Source organism: Papaver somniferum, unplaced genomic scaffold (assembly GCF_003573695.1).
Source record: "Papaver somniferum cultivar HN1 unplaced genomic scaffold, ASM357369v1 unplaced-scaffold_24, whole genome shotgun sequence".
Lineage (NCBI taxonomy): Eukaryota > Viridiplantae > Streptophyta > Magnoliopsida > Ranunculales > Papaveraceae > Papaver > Papaver somniferum.
Window position 1 is genome coordinate 5,815,933 of NW_020634374.1, and position 19,934 is coordinate 5,835,866.

At 36.1% G+C, this 19,934-nt stretch overlaps 4 protein-coding genes across 5 annotated transcripts; 2 read left to right on the plus strand and 2 right to left on the minus strand.

Annotated features, from left to right (window-relative positions):
- Positions 1-774: 774 nt before the first annotated feature.
- Positions 775-3,361, minus strand: LOC113341002. Its single transcript, XM_026586044.1, has 8 exons — positions 3,257-3,361; positions 3,061-3,170; positions 2,891-2,978; positions 2,608-2,690; positions 2,080-2,118; positions 1,721-1,791; positions 1,322-1,436; positions 775-1,156 (listed from the first exon to the last, which is right to left on the minus strand). Exons 1-8 carry the CDS (start codon positions 3,300-3,302, stop codon positions 1,088-1,090), a joined length of 621 nt encoding a protein of 206 aa, XP_026441829.1. The 5' UTR covers positions 3,303-3,361; the 3' UTR covers positions 775-1,087.
- Positions 3,362-3,461: 100 nt separating this feature from the next.
- On the plus strand, positions 3,462-5,023 carry LOC113341003. Of its 2 annotated transcripts, none has more exons than XM_026586046.1 (5): positions 3,462-3,637; positions 3,757-3,857; positions 4,005-4,074; positions 4,539-4,635; positions 4,781-5,023. In XM_026586046.1, exons 1-5 carry the CDS (start codon positions 3,580-3,582, stop codon positions 4,857-4,859), a joined length of 405 nt encoding a protein of 134 aa, XP_026441831.1. In that variant the 5' UTR covers positions 3,462-3,579; the 3' UTR covers positions 4,860-5,023. The 2 variants fall into 2 exon arrangements, with proteins under 2 accessions (XP_026441831.1, XP_026441830.1); XM_026586045.1 differs by having other exon boundaries at positions 3,464-3,637; positions 3,993-4,074.
- Positions 5,024-5,086: 63 nt separating this feature from the next.
- On the minus strand, positions 5,087-6,292 carry LOC113341001 (probable carboxylesterase 6). Its single transcript, XM_026586043.1, has one exon. The coding sequence runs from the start codon at positions 6,120-6,122 to the stop codon at positions 5,190-5,192; it is 933 nt and encodes a 310-aa protein (XP_026441828.1). The 5' UTR covers positions 6,123-6,292; the 3' UTR covers positions 5,087-5,189.
- Positions 6,293-6,956: 664 nt separating this feature from the next.
- Positions 6,957-8,067, plus strand: LOC113340961 (cytosolic sulfotransferase 5-like). Its single transcript, XM_026586006.1, has one exon. It carries the CDS (start codon positions 6,957-6,959, stop codon positions 8,013-8,015), a length of 1,059 nt encoding a protein of 352 aa, XP_026441791.1. The 3' UTR covers positions 8,016-8,067.
- Positions 8,068-19,934: the final 11,867 nt, after the last annotated feature.

The window sequence follows — 19,934 nt, forward strand, 5'->3', positions numbered from 1 at the left end:
CTCGGTCAAACTCACAAGTTTTGGTATGTCCATCTTGTTGTCAATTTTGGTTGATCAAAACTAAGTCTTGATTTGTAGTCTACTAAAGTCATTCTCGGAGATGGATTAGAGCATGGTAGTTGACTATCAGAAATCACAGATCGACCTTGAAAAGTTAAAGACTAAAGACGGCGTCAACAAAAACTTCATCAACAAAGGTATGTGAAGACTGACGACTATCATATTATCTACCATTCTATCTACTAAGACATGTCGTATGAGTTTAGTATTATGAGGAGCATTGCAAAGAAGAATGCAAGCTATGAGAAGTAGTCAAGTTAGTTCGTCAAGTTCTCAAACTGTTTCACCAGTTGACAGATTTGAACTTGTAAATATAAAGACTTGATTTTTAATCTCTCAATTAACTCGCGCACACGAACTGAACTGGTGAGATTGCGAACTAGTTGATTTTGAGAAAATACTGGATACTATTTATTTATGGATGCTATCAAGTATTTACTATCGCCAAAATTTCAGTCGCCCCTTCTAGAAAAACGTGTCAATCACGATGATGAACTCAGATATCTAATCTATGTATATAACTGATTTATATGGATGAAAATCAAAATAGTATAATTAAGAATTTGATCACTGCATGCTGATCCTTTTTGGCTGATGCTCCATAATCCAGCTATGCGGACATTTTTTTCTCTGGATTTAAGCTGCCGCCAACAACAAGTCATTATTATGTATGCAACAAAACCTAAAAAGCCTAAAATAAAATTTATGAACAGATGAACTCTGAAAAGCAAAGTTTATATTACAGTCAGTGTCAAACAAAACAAAAGAAATTTAAGCACATTATTCAACGATCATAGTATGTATTCAACCGTGTCCTTACAAATGTATATAGAAAACTATGATGATGTCGTCAAATTGCACTGAAACCATAGGGTTGGTCTTTGTATGCCTTTATACAATTATACTTGAATACATTGAACTGCTCAAATCCATACCTTACCATCTCTTTAGAGCTGGTTATGACAATATCGCAATCGTTGTTGCTGTTGTTGTTACAATTAGTTGGATATAAAAAGTCTTTTGCTGACTATTTGGGTCCACTTGTCTTCGAAGGACCAGCTCTTTCCACCATAACATCGTAAAGTTGTTTCCCATTCTGTATGTGTTCCCAAGAGAGTGAAATTACAATGCTAGCTAGTTAACTTGAATAGAAGAAGATTCACAAACTTGTGCTCATGTGACCAGTATATAAATGTTGAAATTGTAAAGAAAAAAGAATATGAGGTTTGTTCAATTTCTATTGAACTACTGAATTACTTACAAAAATCACAGGAAAGAAATGAATTTGTCCTTCAGGCTTTGTCTGGGTCTCCTTGAAGTACACCAAGATGGGAAAGTTTGGCCACCACAATTCCCAATTAACAAATGATGAGTATCTGCAGTAAAAAGAAAAGACGAAAAAGAAATATAAACTCGGAGTCGTGCTTCTTTATACCTTGATATAGCGTGTTTGGAAACAAATCTATTTCTGACTTCTGCTTCTCCAGAAGGTCGAAGTCAGAGCAAAACTATTCTGTTTCACAAAAAGTTAACTTTTCGACTTTTAAAAGTCGTTTTGAAATTTGACAGCCAAACTGACTTTTGACTTTTTGACTTCTAAAAGTCGAAAAACTACTTCTGATGTGCTATCCAAAGAAGCTATAAATGAGAGCATACTTACTTCCAACGGTTTTTTCCACCAACAAAAGCGTTTTCACCTGATTCCTCAAGTTGCTCTCCAATTTTCACTTCCTAAATCATCAACAAACTCGCACACGTTACACTAGATACGAAACTTCTCAATATGTTTCACAAGCAAGGATTGAAAGTATGAAATTTTTTCAGAGGAAAAAGCGTTTTTTAGTTTTGCTAAAGATGGCGCTTACAATGTGGAGTCTAAATGCATTTAAGTCCCAAACCAATTGAACTATTATAAAAAATGAATGCTTCCAACCTAGTTGAATGCACTATCCATGTTTAATTTCTTTTCAAAATACCAAAAAGAAATCAACACCATTTTGGGGATGCAAGAGAACAAACCAGTGCTTCGTCATCGAATACAAATTTCACCCGAGTCGACTGAGGAAAAAAAATGGATACGTTGATTAGTAAGTTAAGCAAAGGCAAGGACAAACCGGTAATAACTTAACTAGTACATATGTCCTTCTTTCTGTTACCCATGTTAAGCAGCAACAAACATAAAATACTATGTTCAGTATACCAATTTGACATAGCTGGAGCCTCAGAAACACTCAGGTTTTTATTCATAAATGGTAACTAACATCATAAGCAACAAAGTTCCATTTGCCGTCCCCATAACCTTGAATTTTGTCAGGAAGTGGTGCCTAACTCTCTTAATAACCAAAATGGGAAGTTGGTATCTCACCGCATACGTAAATGGGGTTGTACTATGTCCTGATTAGTTATTGCTCTTCGCAAGCAATGTATATGTCTGCGTTCTTTCTATAGCTTGGTTGCTTTTTGTAGTTCTTTACCTTCAGATTTATTATACTAAATCATTTTCATTAATCAAAAAACAGAAATTAAGCAGGTACAAATGCAAATTACCTGGACTAGTAACAACAATCCAATGAGACCAACCGGTACCGCCCCAAATAGATTATCAGTATATGCTAATCCACCGGCTAAGCCTGTTTATAACGAGAAGGATGTTATGTTGCTCTAATCGAATTTCATCAAAACAAGTAACTGTTGCAGAACAACTAAGCTTATTACCAACAAATTCAAGGCAAATTCCAACATCTAGGCAACAATGAGTAGAAAGGGCATCAAGTATGACCGAATTGGATCCAAATATTGCATCGTGAGTAAAGATTAATCCGATACTCACCAAGAAAGGCAACTGGTAATCGGTAATCTGGGTCGGGAATCACAGTTTCTCTTTTCACAACAGTAGTCTTTTTTCTTCCCATTCCAAACTGGCAATAACCAACCATGATTAAGGACTAGAAAATGAAGATAATGTATGTGTGGAAATTGAGAGTTTCAAGTCCTACTAACCATTGATTTGACAACAAAACTGCCATGAGATTTGGAAATAACCCCATTTTTGTTACTCAAGAACAAACTCTGAGTAGTATCCATTAATCTACATTTTCTTGCTTCTCCATCTAATGAAAAACAGCAATTATCATCCTTTTCGAAAAAATGTCACTCTAAGATTTAAGTTTTTAGTATAGTGTAAAAAAATGCTTACTTGGAGATAGGAGAAGATGAGAAGCTGATAAGAAACTTGTTGCCATTTTTTTTCTTACAAATTTTTGTGTGGCTCAGTCGAGGTTCCTTCTAGGACATGACTAGTGATGTTTTTACTATAATACCCTTATTTGGTTCGAGAAGATAAGGGTTGTTACGGTAAATAAGTGGTTAAATTTGTCTGAATATTCGGAGATTCCCTTATCTGTTCGGTTCTCTCTTCTGCTTCCCACCACTAAACAGAGTGATAGACAGACTCTGTTTTTGCAGTTACTCATTTCTAACCATTTTTGGAAGCTCAAATTTCTAATCAATTTTGAAAAAATGGCGAATACCCTTTGTTACTCACCAGTAAATGCCATCAAAGCTCAAAACAGACCAGGTATATAATTAACTTTGTTCCTAATTTTCCTTAAATTTCAATGAAAATAAAAAATCTAATTTTTGTTTTGTTTTCTTGAAATTTTGATGGTGATTGTTTGATTGGATTATGAATTTTAGGGTTCTTAATCAATAACCCAAATGCTCCTAAGGTGATTCGGGTAAACAGTGACATATTTAGGAGCTCTCAGACAGCTAGACCTCACTTAATTGTCGTTAAGGTTAGGGTTTATGTCTTTATCTGTTTTTTGCTCACTGAGTTTTGGTGTGGGTATGTGCTTATGTATCCTCAGCTTAACACAAAATTTTGACGAATTTTCCGGGGATTCATTAATGTTTGGCCGTGTAATTTGCAGGCCGATGCTAAGGCTGATGCTAATCCAAGTCCTCCAGCCGTGAAAGTATCGAGCATAGTTTGTAAAAATTGTGAGGGAAATGGTAAGTGAGAATTTCCAATTGAATCTCGTATTAGTGTTTTAGCTGTACACTGTCACTATGGAACTTATGATAGTTACCAAGAGTGTCACACTTTATAGTACTTCAGAAGGGGTAGTAGTGTATTGAAATGTTGTGTGTGGGAGGAGTTTGAATATCTCATGGATGGGTGAGAAGTTCGGAATTCCAACAAAATTCGATGCTCAATCGGAATTGGTTGTTCCGCTTCTGTGTTCCTGGGGTTAGATTTAGACTAAGAGGGTTTGGGTAAGTTTATGTGTCGAAAATGTGCTTAAAGCTCGAGTCCTTGATGGAGAGTCATTTTAAATTGCTAATTACAATGCATGCGTACTACGCTTATTGTGAATTTTGGAGATGGAGTGATTTGGGGTTTCCTTCGGAGCTGGATGTTATTCTTTGATTGTCACTTGGTAATTGCTGTAACACCATTTCTTTCTAATTGCCAGGTGCCGTGGCTTGCTCTCAGTGCGAAGGTAATGGGGTGAATTCTGTCGACCATTTTGATGGACGGTTCAAAGCAGGTGGCTTATGTTGGCTTTGCAGGTATGCTCATTTACTTTTACGAGAATAATCTTGGTGGATTGCCACATTGTTATATAACTTCTGTTCCAGTTCTGGGAGATTGGTGCTGTTTGTGTTCGTAAAGGAGCTAATTATAATCGGTGTGTGCAAACTTATTTGTTGGCAGAGGCAAAAAGGAGATGCTATGTGGGGACTGCAATGGAGCTGGATTTACAGGTGGTTTCATGAGCACCTTTGACGAATAGAAGCAGTAATGTGGATTGAGTCTGAAGAATGAGTTGCAGGCTCGGAAAAAGGCTTAGTGTAAGGTCTGAAATAGGTTTATGTAATCGATTTATCTGAAACTTCTGATACTTTAATGTTGTTAAGATTATTGATTTTGCCATAGTTTATATTGCAATACACCCCACAGCATGAGCATCAATCATTTACCTCAGTTAAAAACACTCGTAATTAGCATATGCAGGAATTACCCTTGGCACAGAGACATAAAAAATGAACTAGATATAGAAAGAGACACTGATTAGAGAAGACAGGAACATGCAATGAGGCACACTACCATGAAAAACCTATGCTTATGGCTGATTTATGAAAGCATTCATCTGACGTTGGAGCAAACGAGTCGACTCGGCTTCTGGAAGAAACACATGATACACGTGTTTCTCGTTTTCAGCTTCAATCAGCTCTACTTTCACACCTTTATTCTTCAGATAGTTTGCATACTTAACTCCTCTCTCTTTCAAAAAATCCAGACCAGCCACATAAACTACTGCTTTCGGAAACTTGCTCCATTCAGCTTCTGACAGCTCTAGATTCTCAAAGTTACAAGCATAATGATCACGATTTGATCCTTCTGGCAAGCTCAATCGCCAAAACATGTCGTTCGACTTAACTTCTTGTTCCGCATCCTCACCCTCAGCCATTTCTTTCTCTGTTCTCTTCTCACTCCCGAAGTACGGGTGAATAGGTATTAATCCCAAGATCTTCACACAACATTCATTATCTTGTAATGCTCGTATCCCTACATGGTGAGTTATATTGCCTCCTGCACTATCTCCTGAGAGAAAAACTCGAGAAAGGTCTGCGCCACTCAGCCATGGATCAGAGTGAGATTTCATGCTAAGCCATTTAAGTGAAGCAAAGCAATCTTCATAAGCTATTGGCAGTTTATTCTCTGGTGCAAGACGGTAATCGACTGAAAGAACAATACACCTGCATTCAACTGATAAATCACCTAGGAAATGATGATAACCACACCAAGTTGTTGAACCAATACAGAACCCACCCCCATGGAAATAAACCAATACCGGAAGCTGCGCAGTAGAATCTTTGGTGTCAGGAAAGAAAATCCTACCTGAAATAGGCTTTGACGGATCGATAATGACATCTTTTGATCTAAACCCATAGGTTAGCTCTGATGAAGCATCAACAATTGGGGGTGCAAATCGTTTTACTACTCCATCCGAAAATATTTGCAGGTACTTCGGAGATTCTGCAATAATTGACATGTTATGGTTGGGTGGTGCAGGTGATTCTTAGAAAGGATATGCAAGAATGGTAGAGAACCTAGACAATATATATTGATAGGTATTACCAGGAAATACTTTTAGCGAGGTTTCAATAACAGGTTGTTCATGTAAGAGTTACCTGCACAATTTGTGCAATAACAAATTCAGTCATGCATGACACGATGGGTTAAACTTGCAAGGGACTAGGTTATAATTAGGATTTGATAACAGATAAAGCGGTAAGATGTTGGGTTGGGAATACTTCTTACGTGTTGCCGATTTTATCATATTCAACACTGTCAAACAAAAGGGTAAATGCTGTTGTAATTTCTTCATTTTCTACACCCAGTTTATCTTTACTATTAAAATGGAGCTTTGCAAGGGTTTCATGTTTACTGATCAAGTCATTTGTCTTAGCTCCATGCCTAACCAATTGCCACCAAGACATTTTACCAGTTGCCGCAGTATCTGAAATGGACAGCCCCTAAAATCTTTTGGACAGTCCCCCACCAGTAATCATAACACTGATCACTACTACAAGCATGTGAGTCATGTCCCATCCACCAACACTCATCTGTTAATAATAGCACACTCGTGGTTGTGATTGTGTAACTAGTCTGGGTCGGATTCCGCAATAATTTGGTGGGAAATGAACCACAAAACCCCTGACACTCATCTCATCTGTTAATAATGCAAGTGGAGATGTCACATAATTAACGCATATTGCATACTATATGGTTCCGTATGGTGTACTAGCTAGCTTCATCTGATTTGGGAAAAGAAAAAAATTTCTAACTCAACAGAACATAAAGCTCTCGTTATACATATATATCCATGGCTACTTCTGAAACCAACAAAGATACTAACTGTAGTAGCCACGATGGTGCAAGTACTCTTGATTTTCCCAAGGGTAGTGGACGTCCTAGTTTAGGAAGTGATGTTATGTATCAATATCAAGGTTTCTGGAGCTTTGCTAAAGCAATTCAAGACGTAAAGAATGCGCAACAGAACTTCAAAGCTTCAGATACAGATGTGGTTATTTCCACACTGCCCAAATCAGGCACCCTTTGGTTGAAAGCACTCACCTTCGCCATCGTCAACCGTTTCCGTTACCCTTGTTCTCCTGCTTCAAACAATTATCATCGTCATCCCGTGCTTACCGTTTCACCTCATGATCTAGTTCCTTTCTTCGACTGGCGTCCAACTCCGGCCGATGATAGTCCTCCTGGTGATGTCACTATGCATGATTCTGCACGTAGACTTATAGGCACCCATGTCCCTTACCCTTCTTTGCCAGAATCTATTAAAACTATTACAAACTGCAAGATTGTATATATGTGCAGAAACCCACGAGACAACTTAATCTCTGCATGGCAGTTTGCGAACAAACGGAGGGCAGCACTGCCACCAAGCAATGATAATCTTCCGCCATTGTCACTTGAAGAAGCATTCGAGTTATTCTGCGATGGGATATCAATATTCGGACCGTTTTGGGATCATGTGCTTGGGTACTGGAAAGAGAGCTTAGAGAAGCCTCATAAAGTACTGTTCATGAAATACGAAGATTTGAAGAACGAACCGAACACTCATTTGAAGAGACTTGCAGAATTCATGGGTTGCGGTTTCACTTCAGAAGAAGAGAGACAAGGAGTGATTGAAGATATATCAAGGTTATGTAGTTTTGAGACCATGACGAGTTTGGAAATGAATAAGACCGGATCTTGGAAAAATCATATCGAGAATAAAATCTTTTTTAGGAAAGGTGAGAATGATGATTGGAAGAATTACTTGACTCCAGAGATGATAAATCGACTTGATTATCTCATGGAAGAGAAGTTGCAAGGTTCAGGTTTAGTGTTCCGGTATAATCATCCTCCAAGTGTCGCAAATTAGATTAAGAAGGGTCTGCTTTGACGCGTAAGTTAGGATTTTCCCCAAGCCAATTTAGGAGTCTTCGAGTTATTGTACTATTGTATTGTATATATAATTAGTGTACAAATTGCCGTCCTCACATTGAAAGTTAGGTCAAAAACTTGAATTATAGAGCTCCTAACCCTCGACCAATAGGAATTGAGTATTTTCATTCTATTTTGGATACATATCGAACACCTAAAAGCTAATCTTGAAACCCTAATTTCTTTTCTACCGTCCTCTCTTCGCTTCTAATTCTCTCTGGAAAAAATAGCGACAAACGCCAAGGTTATATTTTTTTTAACGAATATTACGGCTGCACATCAAAAACCTAGGGTGATGACTACCCCTTGTTGATAACAAAACCCTATGCGATATTCATTTACAGTCTCCTTATCTCCTTTTTTTCTTTTCTCATTCAATTGCACCTTGGTAATTTATCGCTTCGATATCCTTTATTGATCGCTTTATCTTATTCGTTTCCGAGGTTGATGTTTTTCACATTGTGATCAGTGAACGAGCCGAGGGATTTGCAAAAAGATCCCATTATCTTTTCCGTCTTGGGTTGATTGCATGCGTCTCCCATTCCTGCTATTTTCTCCATAGCTCGATTTATAATGATGAGTGCTGAGATTTTTTTGTTTTGACTTGGAATCATGATATACGGATTTTTCTACCTGAACATCAAAAGCTAAATAATATGGTATGATGAATTACCCACTGGCATGAAACAAATATGCCCTAGATTTTATTTATTTGATTCTGTGAGCATTGTAATTTTTGAACCAGCTAATCTAATTTCTTATCAAGCTTGATCGCTCGACTAATCAAACAGTTTTCAAATCTCGGCGAAGGTGATTAAAATGGTGTTGTTCATATGCAGGTATAATATTCAATACAACAAAAGAAGCAGTTGATGGGATTATGCAGGTATAATATTCATGTGTTGTACAAACTGTTTTCCTTTATTGATGACTGAAACTCCTTATAGGAATGTAAATGTGTTTTAGGTTACTCTCTTCCTCTGGATTTTCAAACATTTTTATATTCAGCAATTTTGATATAAGATGGACACGCCATTAAGCCGGTTGAGGAGAGCTCATTATTTTTTCCGTCTTGGGTTGACTACATGCGTCTAACTTTTCTACTAAACCCTATTTGGTTTGCGAAAATCCCATTCCTGCTATTTTCTCCATAACTCGATATATAATGATGACTGCTGAGATTTTTTTTGTTTTGACTTGGAATCAGGATATACGGATTTTTCTACCTGATCATCAAAAGCTTAATAAATATGGTATGATGAATTACCCACTGGCATGAAACAAATATGCCCTAGATTTTATTTATTTGATTCTGTGAGCATTGTAATTTTTGAACCAGCTAATCTAATTTCTTATCAAGCTTGATCGCTCGACTAATCAAACAGTTTTCAAATCTCGGCGAAGGTGATTAAAATGATGTTGTTCATATGCAGGTATAATCTTCAATACAACAAAAGAAGCAGTTGCTGGGATTATGCAGGTATAATATTCATGTGCTGTACAAACTGTTTTCCTTTATTGATGACTGAAACTCCTTATAGGAATGTAAATGTGTTTTAGGTTACTCTCTTCCTCTAGCTTTTCAAACATTTTTATATTCAGCAATTTTGATATAAGATGGACACGCCATTAAGCCGGTTGAGGAGAGCTCATTATTTTTTCCGTCTTGGGTTGACTGCATGCGTCTAACTTTTCTACTAAACCCTATTTGGTTTGCGAAAATCCCATTCCTGCTATTTTCTCCATAGCTCGATTTATAATGATGAGTGCTGAGATTTTTTTGTTTTGACTTGGAATCATGATATACGGATTTTTCTACCTGAATATCAAAAGCTAAATAAATATGGTATGATGAATTACCCACTGGCATGAAACAAATATGCCCTAGATTTTATTTATTTGATTCTGTGAGCATTGTAATTTTTGAACCAGCTAATCTAATTTCTTATCAAGCTTGATCGCTCGACTAATCAAACAGTTTTCAAATCTCGGCGAAGGTGATTAAAATGGTGTTGTTCATATGCAGGTATAATCTTCAATACAACAAAAGAAGCAGTTGATGGGATTATGCAGGTATAATATTCATGTGTTGTACAAACTGTTTTCCTTTATTGATGACTGAAACTCCTTATAGGAATGTAAAGGTGTTTTAGGTTACTCTCTTCCTCTGGCTTTTCAAACATTTTTATATTCAGCAATTTTGATATAAGATGGACACGCCATTAAGCCGGTTGAGGAGAGCTCATTATTTTTTCCGTCTTGGGTTGACTACATGCGTCTAACTTTTCTACTAAACCCTATTTGGTTTGCGAAAATCCCATTCCTGCTATTTTCTCCACAACTCGATATATAATGATGACTGCTGAGATTTTTTTTGTTTTGACTTGGAATCAGGATATACGGATTTTTCTACCTGATCATCAAAAGCTTAATAAATATGGTATGATGAATTACCCACTGGCATGAAACAAATATGCCCTAGATTTTATTTATTTGATTCTGTGAGCATTGTAATTTTTGAACCAGCTAATCTAATTTCTTATCAAGCTTGATCGCTCGACTAATCAAACAGTTTTCAAATCTCGGCGAAGGTGATTAAAATGGTGTTGTTCATATGCAGGTATAATCTTCAATACAACAAAAGAAGCAGTTGCTGGGATTATGCAGGTATAATATTCATGTGCTGTACAAACTGTTTTCCTTTATTGATGACTGAAACTCCTTATAGGAATGTAAATGTGTTTTAGGTTACTCTCTTCCTCTGGCTTTTCAAACATTTTTATATTCAGAAATTTTGATATAAGATGGACACGCCATTAATCCGGTTGAGGAGAGATCATTATTTTTTCCGTCTTGGGTTGACTGCATGCGTCTAACTTTTCTACTAAACCCTATTTGGTTTGCGAAAATCCCATTTCTGCTATTTTCTCCATAACTCGATATATAATGATGACTGCTGAGATTTTTTTTGTTTTGAATTGGAATCAGGATATACGGATTTTTCTACCTGAACATCAAAAGCTTAATAAATATGGTATGATGAATTACCCACTGGCATGAAACAAATATGCCCTAGATTTTATTTATTTGATTCTGTGAGCATTGTAATTTTTGAACCAGCTAATCTAATTTCTTATCAAGCCTGATCGCTCGACTAATCAAACAGTTTTCAAATCTCGGCGAAGGTGATTAAAATGGTGTTGTTCATATGCATGTATAATATTCAATACAACAAAAGAAGCAGTTGCTGGGATTATACAGGTATAATATTCATGTGCTGTACAAACTATTTTCCTTTATTGATGACTGAAACTCCTTATAGGAATGTAAATGTGTTTTAGGTTACTCTCTTCCTCTAGCTTTTCAAACATTTTTATACTCAGCAATTTTGATATAAGATGGACACGCCATTAAGCCGGTTGAGGAGAGCTCATTATTTTTTCCGTCTTGGGTTGACTGCATGCGTCTAACTTTTCTACTAAACCCTATTTGGTTTGCGAAAATCCCATTTCTGCTATTTTCTCCATAACTCGATATATAATGATGACTGCGGAGATTTTTTTGTTTTGACTTGGAATCAGGATATAAGGATTTTTCTACCTGAACATCAAAAGCTTAATAAATATGGTATGATGAATTACCCACTGGCATGAAACAAATATGCCCTAGATTTTATTTATTTGATTCTGTGAGCATTGTAATTTTTGAACCAGCTAATCTAATTTCTTATCAAGCTTGATCGCTCGACTAATCAAACATTTTTCAAATCTCAGCGAAGGTGATTAAAATGGTGTTGTTCATATGCAGGTATAATCTTCAATACAACAAAAGAAGCAGTTGATGGGATTATGCAGGTATAATATTCATGTGTTGTACAAACTGTTTTCCTTTATTGATGACTGAAACTCCTTATAGGAATGTAAAGGTGTTTTAGGTTACTCTCTTCCTCTGGCTTTTCAAACATTTTTATATTCAGCAATTTTGATATAAGATGGACACGCCATTAAGCCGGTTGAGGAGAGCTCATTATTTTTTCCGTCTTGGGTTGACTACATGCGTCTAACTTTTCTACTAAACCCTATTTGGTTTGCGAAAATCCCATTCCTGCTATTTTCTCCACAACTCGATATATAATGATGACTGCTGAGATTTTTTTTGTTTTGACTTGGAATCAGGATATACGGATTTTTCTACCTGATCATCAAAAGCTTAATAAATATGGTATGATGAATTACCCACTGGCATGAAACAAATATGCCCTAGATTTTATTTATTTGATTCTGTGAGCATTGTAATTTTTGAACCAGCTAATCTAATTTCTTATCAAGCTTGATCGCTCGACTAATCAAACAGTTTTCAAATCTCGGCGAAGGTGATTAAAATGGTGTTGTTCATATGCAGGTATAATCTTCAATACAACAAAAGAAGCAGTTGCTGGGATTATGCAGGTATAATATTCATGTGCTGTACAAACTGTTTTCCTTTATTGATGACTGAAACTCCTTATAGGAATGTAAATGTGTTTTAGGTTACTCTCTTCCTCTGGCTTTTCAAACATTTTTATATTCAGAAATTTTGATATAAGATGGACACGCCATTAATCCGGTTGAGGAGAGATCATTATTTTTTCCGTCTTGGGTTGACTGCATGCGTCTAACTTTTCTACTAAACCCTATTTGGTTTGCGAAAATCCCATTTCTGCTATTTTCTCCATAACTCGATATATAATGATGACTGCTGAGATTTTTTTTGTTTTGAATTGGAATCAGGATATACGGATTTTTCTACCTGAACATCAAAAGCTTAATAAATATGGTATGATGAATTACCCACTGGCATGAAACAAATATGCCCTAGATTTTATTTATTTGATTCTGTGAGCATTGTAATTTTTGAACCAGCTAATCTAATTTCTTATCAAGCCTGATCGCTCGACTAATCAAACAGTTTTCAAATCTCGGCGAAGGTGATTAAAATGGTGTTGTTCATATGCATGTATAATCTTCAATACAACAAAAGAAGCAGTTGCTGGGATTATACAGGTATAATATTCATGTGCTGTACAAACTATTTTCCTTTATTGATGACTGAAACTCCTTATAGGAATGTAAATGTGTTTTAGGTTACTCTCTTCCTCTAGCTTTTCAAACATTTTTATACTCAGCAATTTTGATATAAGATGGACACGCCATTAAGCCGGTTGAGGAGAGCTCATTATTTTTTCCGTCTTGGGTTGACTGCATGCGTCTAACTTTTCTACTAAACCCTATTTGGTTTGCGAAAATCCCATTTCTGCTATTTTCTCCATAACTCGATATATAATGATGACTGCGGAGATTTTTTTGTTTTGACTTGGAATCAGGATATAAGGATTTTTCTTCCTGAACATCAAAAGCTTAATAAATATGGTATGATGAATTACCCACTGGCATGAAACAAATATGCCCTAGATTTTATTTATTTGATTCTGTGAGCATTGTAATTTTTGAACCAGCTAATCTAATTTCTTATCAAGCTTGATCGCTCGACTAATCAAACATTTTTCAAATCTCAGCGAAGGTGATTAAAATGGTGTTGTTCATATGCAGGTATAATCTTCAATACAACAAAAGAAGCAGTTGATGGGATTATGTAGGTATAATATTCATGTGTTGTACAAACTGTTTTCCTTTATTGATGACTGAAACTCCTTATAGGAATGTAAAGGTGTTTTAGGTTACTCTCTTCCTCTGGCTTTTCAAACATTTTTATATTCAGCAATTTTGATATAAGATGGACACGCCATTAAGCCGGTTGAGGAGAGCTCATTATTTTTTCCGTCTTGGGTTGACTACATGCGTCTAACTTTTCTACTAAACCCTATTTGGTTTGCGAAAATCCCATTCCTGCTATTTTCTCCACAACTCGATATATAATGATGACTGCTGAGATTTTTTTTGTTTTGACTTGGAATCAGGATATACGGATTTTTCTACCTGATCATCAAAAGCTTAATAAATATGGTATGATGAATTACCCACTGGCATGAAACAAATATGCCCTAGATTTTATTTATTTGATTCTGTGAGCATTGTAATTTTTGAACCAGCTAATCTAATTTCTTATCAAGCTTGATCGCTCGACTAATCAAACAGTTTTCAAATCTCGGCGAAGGTGATTAAAATGGTGTTGTTCATATGCAGGTATAATCTTCAATACAACAAAAGAAGCAGTTGCTGGGATTATGCAGGTATAATATTCATGTGCTGTACAAACTGTTTTCCTTTATTGATGACTGAAACTCCTTATAGGAATGTAAATGTGTTTTAGGTTACTCTCTTCCTCTGGCTTTTCAAACATTTTTATATTCAGAAATTTTGATATAAGATGGACACGCCATTAATCCGGTTGAGGAGAGATCATTATTTTTTCCGTCTTGGGTTGACTGCATGCGTCTAACTTTTCTACTAAACCCTATTTGGTTTGCGAAAATCCCATTTCTGCTATTTTCTCCATAACTCGATATATAATGATGACTGCTGAGATTTTTTTTGTTTTGAATTGGAATCAGGATATACGGATTTTTCTACCTGAACATCAAAAGCTTAATAAATATGGTATGATGAATTACCCACTGGCATGAAACAAATATGCCCTAGATTTTATTTATTTGATTCTGTGAGCATTGTAATTTTTGAACCAGCTAATCTAATTTCTTATCAAGCCTGATCGCTCGACTAATCAAACAGTTTTCAAATCTCGGCGAAGGTGATTAAAATGGTGATGTTCATATGCATGTATAATCTTCAATACAACAAAAGAAGCAGTTGCTGGGATTATACAGGTATAATATTCATGTGCTGTACAAACTATTTTCCTTTATTGATGACTGAAACTCCTTATAGGAATGTAAATGTGTTTTAGGTTACTCTCTTCCTCTAGCTTTTCAAACATTTTTATACTCAGCAATTTTGATATAAGATGGACACGCCATTAAGCCGGTTGAGGAGAGCTCATTATTTTTTCCGTCTTGGGTTGACTGCATGCGTCTAACTTTTCTACTAAACCCTATTTGGTTTGCGAAAATCCCATTTCTGCTATTTTCTCCATAACTCGATATATAATGATGACTGCGGAGATTTTTTTGTTTTGACTTGGAATCAGGATATAAGGATTTTTCTTCCTGAACATCAAAAGCTTAATAAATATGGTATGATGAATTACCCACTGGCATGAAACAAATATGCCCTAGATTTTATTTATTTGATTCTGTGAGCATTGTAATTTTTGAACCAGCTAATCTAATTTCTTATCAATCTTGATCGCTCGACTAATCAAACAGTTTTCAAATCTCGGCGAAGGTGATTAAAATGGTGTTGTTCATATGCAGGTATAATCTTCAATACAACAAAAGAAGCAGTTGCTGGGATTATGCAGGTATAATATTCATGTGCTGTACAAACTGTTTTCCTTTATTGATGACTAAAACTCCTTATAGGAATGTAAATGTGTTTTAGGTTACTTTCTTCCTCTGGATTTTCAAACATTTTTATATTCAGCAATTTTGGTATAAGATGGACACGCCATTAAGCCGGTTGAGGAGAACTCAAAAGAAAAAGACATACTACAGTTGCGCTAACTTACGCTATGTTCTGTTAAATACTTGCCCCGGTAAGGGGATTATGTGTAGTATTACAGTGTTATATGTGGTTGGTGGCATCGAGCAGCTTGCAAAATTTCATAATCAAGGTAAAGTCATATTTGAAGAAAGGGCTGCACTGCACTGTGCTTAACTAAACTAATTTACGAAGAAATTGAAATGGTATTTTTATAATTTCATTTTGTCTTGACTCTTTTGATTTTGTTTGAGATGTTGTCGTCCGGATTTTCTTGGTAATATTCATGCTTTCTTCTTTGCTTCTCAAGAGTTTTCAATTGTTTATAAGATATATAACTGAGGGGTTTGTAATTTATTAATTTGTAACGAAGAAGTAAGAAGCATCTATGCTAATGTATGGGTTAGGTGATGTGTCTTTGCTGAGGTTTTGGAAACAAACTCCTTTTCAAGTATCCAAAATCCCCAATTTGGATGCAGTTGCTTTTGCTAAGTAAAAGGATTATGGCTGTAGAAGCAGACTTAAGCTCTGGAAGTTTGTACATCTCATCGTGGGGAATTGAGGCAATGCTGCCTGGAGATATACCATTCGGAGGTTATTTTATTTTTTCCTTTTAAATTTAAATTACAGTGTCTTTCTTTTTGTTGTTGACGTCTTCTTTTAGTTAGTTTTCTTCTTCTCCATTGAATTATAGTGTCCTTCTCTTTTGTTGTTATCATCTTCTTTTAGTAGAAAAATTACATTGGTATGAAACTAGAAGTGGAGAATTGGGATACGACATCCAATTTATTGCACTATCAAAAGCCTCACGCTTCATCTGGTGATAATATGTTAATGGTTAATTGATGAAAAAACTGGCAGCAAAATTGAAACTCTATAAAAGAAAATTTTCTTTCAGTAATGTTCGTTAACACGGGATTTTGACTAAATGTCAGTGTTATTATGTGAAGCTGTTTTAAAATTTAAGAATGGGGGTGTCTCAGTAATGGTTAGAAGTTGAACTAATTAATGTCTTTGTTTTTTGGTTTTAGTGCTAATGCTGGTTTAAAATTTAATTGGCGACTAATGTTCGTTAACACGGAATTTTGACTAAATGTCAGTGTTATTATGTGAAGCTGTTTTAAAATTTAAGAATGGGGGTCTCTCAATAGTGGTCAGAAGTTTAAATAATTAATGTCTAATGATGATTTTGCTTCTTACAGTTGCAATTTTGATCAATGGACTCTTGGATAAACTTATCAAATAGAAAAACTACCAAAGAAGATATGTTGGGAGCGAATTCATCAGGTACATATGGCTACATCAATTGGACCGTCTTACTTATGTGAATGCTCATGATATTCTCTTGAAGAACAACAAGATTATAGTGCTGTATTTTCTAAAACATGGGTACATTGTACTCTTCCGGTACATTGGTGTTAGCCTACAATCAGTAAGAACTACAAAACCATCTATTTCTATTCATCATGGTTGTCAAATACTTGCTTCTTGCTATATTGTAACTAATGAGCAAATATGGGAAAGTGTCGGAATGGTGGTTTGTATGATTACTCATAGCAACTGTTGCCCGTTACCTAATAAGTCACTAGCATAATTTTATAAAAAGCAAATGAACCTCATCGGAAACCTGGAATTTTTTTGGCAAGCTATTGGTGCATTATGTTTTTCAGCTGCAAATGAGAACATCAGTGGGTACAACTTCTCGCTATATTTCAAAATTGTCAAATTAATGTTGGACAGAAGAAAACCCATTTGAGTATGTGTGCATTCAGAGACACTGGTGTCGTTAGTGCTTTACATTGTGAAACGAGAAGAGAGGTGTGGGATTTAATTGGCGATCGTATAGATGCATCGTTTAATTATTTTTTTTCTATTCTCTCATTGAGTATGTTTTGTGGTTAATATTTTTGGTAGTTTCCCATGTTACAGATCTGGTGAGACGTTATCGGTAAAACATCAATCTCTTGTTACCCGTGTGAGAAATTGAGGCATCATAAATGTTCACTTTTCAAGTATATTGAAGCAGATATTTTAGGAGTTTTCTGAAGGTTTTCTAGAAGGTACAGTTGTTGAGCGTAAAAACGGGGTTATGGCTAAATGACAGGAGTTGGACTGTATGACCACCAAAGACGTTACCAGCATATATAGTAATGGTAATCTCTCTTATTACCCTTCCCTGTGGTACTGTCATGCATGTTTAAATTTGTTACTGATTTCACAGGTAGGTATTCATTCTAACCAACTGTTGTTGCACTATAACTTCTGATTTTCTTTTTGATTCAGATGACCAGTTTGTAACTGATAAGCCGCTGATTTCGTTTGAGTCCTTTTAGTTAGTGTACGGTTGAGAAAGATTATGTCGTTTTTATTCGGTCCTCATTTGACTGTTAATTGAAAACTTAAAGCAGTTTTAGTTGTATCCCATAGAGCTATGATATATTTGTACATACTGTGATCAGAGTAATAACATGTTTCTTTTGTAATTGAATTATACTTTGCCTTTTTCTACACTTCTCTAATATCATGATCTCCAAGGAGAAAAATGTTGCAGGTATTCGTTTAGCATGCCATATATTTCTTATAATTAGGACTTAAAGAATAAGCATTATTTTCCGACCGCCAACCATATTACTCATATGGACTAGAGAGACATTATAAATGTGTACCAAAAGAGAAAAGTATGAGTATCATTTAATTAATATCTATAAGAGATCGAATTCATGAGTCAGACAAGGAAGGTTTTGTGCATAGAACTAACTACTAAGATCAGCGATTCTCTGAGATGTGTAACGCAGTAAACTATGTGTCACTTATCAACTTCAAAATGCTTACCGAAGATTGGTCGTCCAAAACAGGCAGGCTGATGTGCTAATACTCTACAATCTTTACAATTTCAGCTCAAGTAATATCCCATTTAACTGGGACCAAATTTTCGGCCCAATTGTTTTGGCTAAGGCTACAAATTCGGTCTGCTAATATACAACGGTCTCTAAGAAAGTAGATAATACATTTTCACACAATAGGAGAGACCCGTCTCTATATTTTCAACGCAAATAACTTAATCCCGTGCAACGCACGGGAAAGACACTAGTTCGGTTGATTTTAATAAATAAAATCTCTTTTGTTAAACTTGTGCACGCTAGAATTCTGATTATATTATGTATATATTCAGTACATTGATCTCATAAGTTTCATTCAGATTTTGAGTCAGACCCGAGCCAGACCGAGTCAAACCGAATCAACATTGAGTCAGGTTCTAGTGAGGTTTCAACAGGTTGTTCATAATGGTTTGCAACCCAGGAGCTAAGACCTTGTTTGTTTGCAGCTGACTCGGCGTCTGGATCTGAGTCAACCCCTGACTCGGGCCGAGTCAACAGTTACACCATTTGTTTTGCATTTTGAGTCAGATCTGACTCGACCTCTGACTCAGACATAACCCCTGACTCGGACTCATTTGAGTCAGATAACAAAATACTCTTGACTCACGGGACCAAACTACTGACTCACGTTTTTTGAGTCAGGTGAGTCAGATCTGATTCAAAACAAACATATCGAGTCTGCTCCAGATGAGTCAGGTGATTTCACTCAGATCCAGATGGCTCAGATCTAGACGACTTAGATGAGTCAGGAGTAAACAAGCATTGTGCAAGGCTAAGTCCTATGGGTGCTAATCTAGCTGCTAGATTAGCAATCCACGTCAGCTAGGGCAACCTCCTAAGACTAAGTCCTATGGGCTAGATTGAGCTGCTAGATTAGCAGTTAAGTGTTGCAATTCAAAAAAAAAGTGTGACCTAAAAGTTAACACTAGTTCTCTCTCCTAACATGTGCTCGCAGGTGAAGTAGCAGCGAGATTGAAGCCCTGAATGGTTCAACGCCACAAAAATCACCTTTGCGCTGAGTGGTTCAGCGCTCACAATAATAACAAAAATCACACGGATCACAAAAATCACAAAGTTTGATCTGACGGCTGAAATTGGTTGCGCTGAACCAAACAACGCTGGGCAGTGGTCCCAGCTGACGTGGGCTGCTAATCTAGCTAACTGTGATTCAAAAATTTCTAGACCATGTCTTAGAAATGAGTACATTGGAAGCAACTTTGGAGCCTTAAAACTTGCAAGGATTTCATGGAAAAGCTTAACATTGAAACACCATACGACTTGTTCATACATATTACACATCGTTTTGTTTTTTCTATTCTTCACAAACCCAACGATTCTAGACACACAACATTTTCTCCGGAGATTTATCTCGAAAGAAAATCC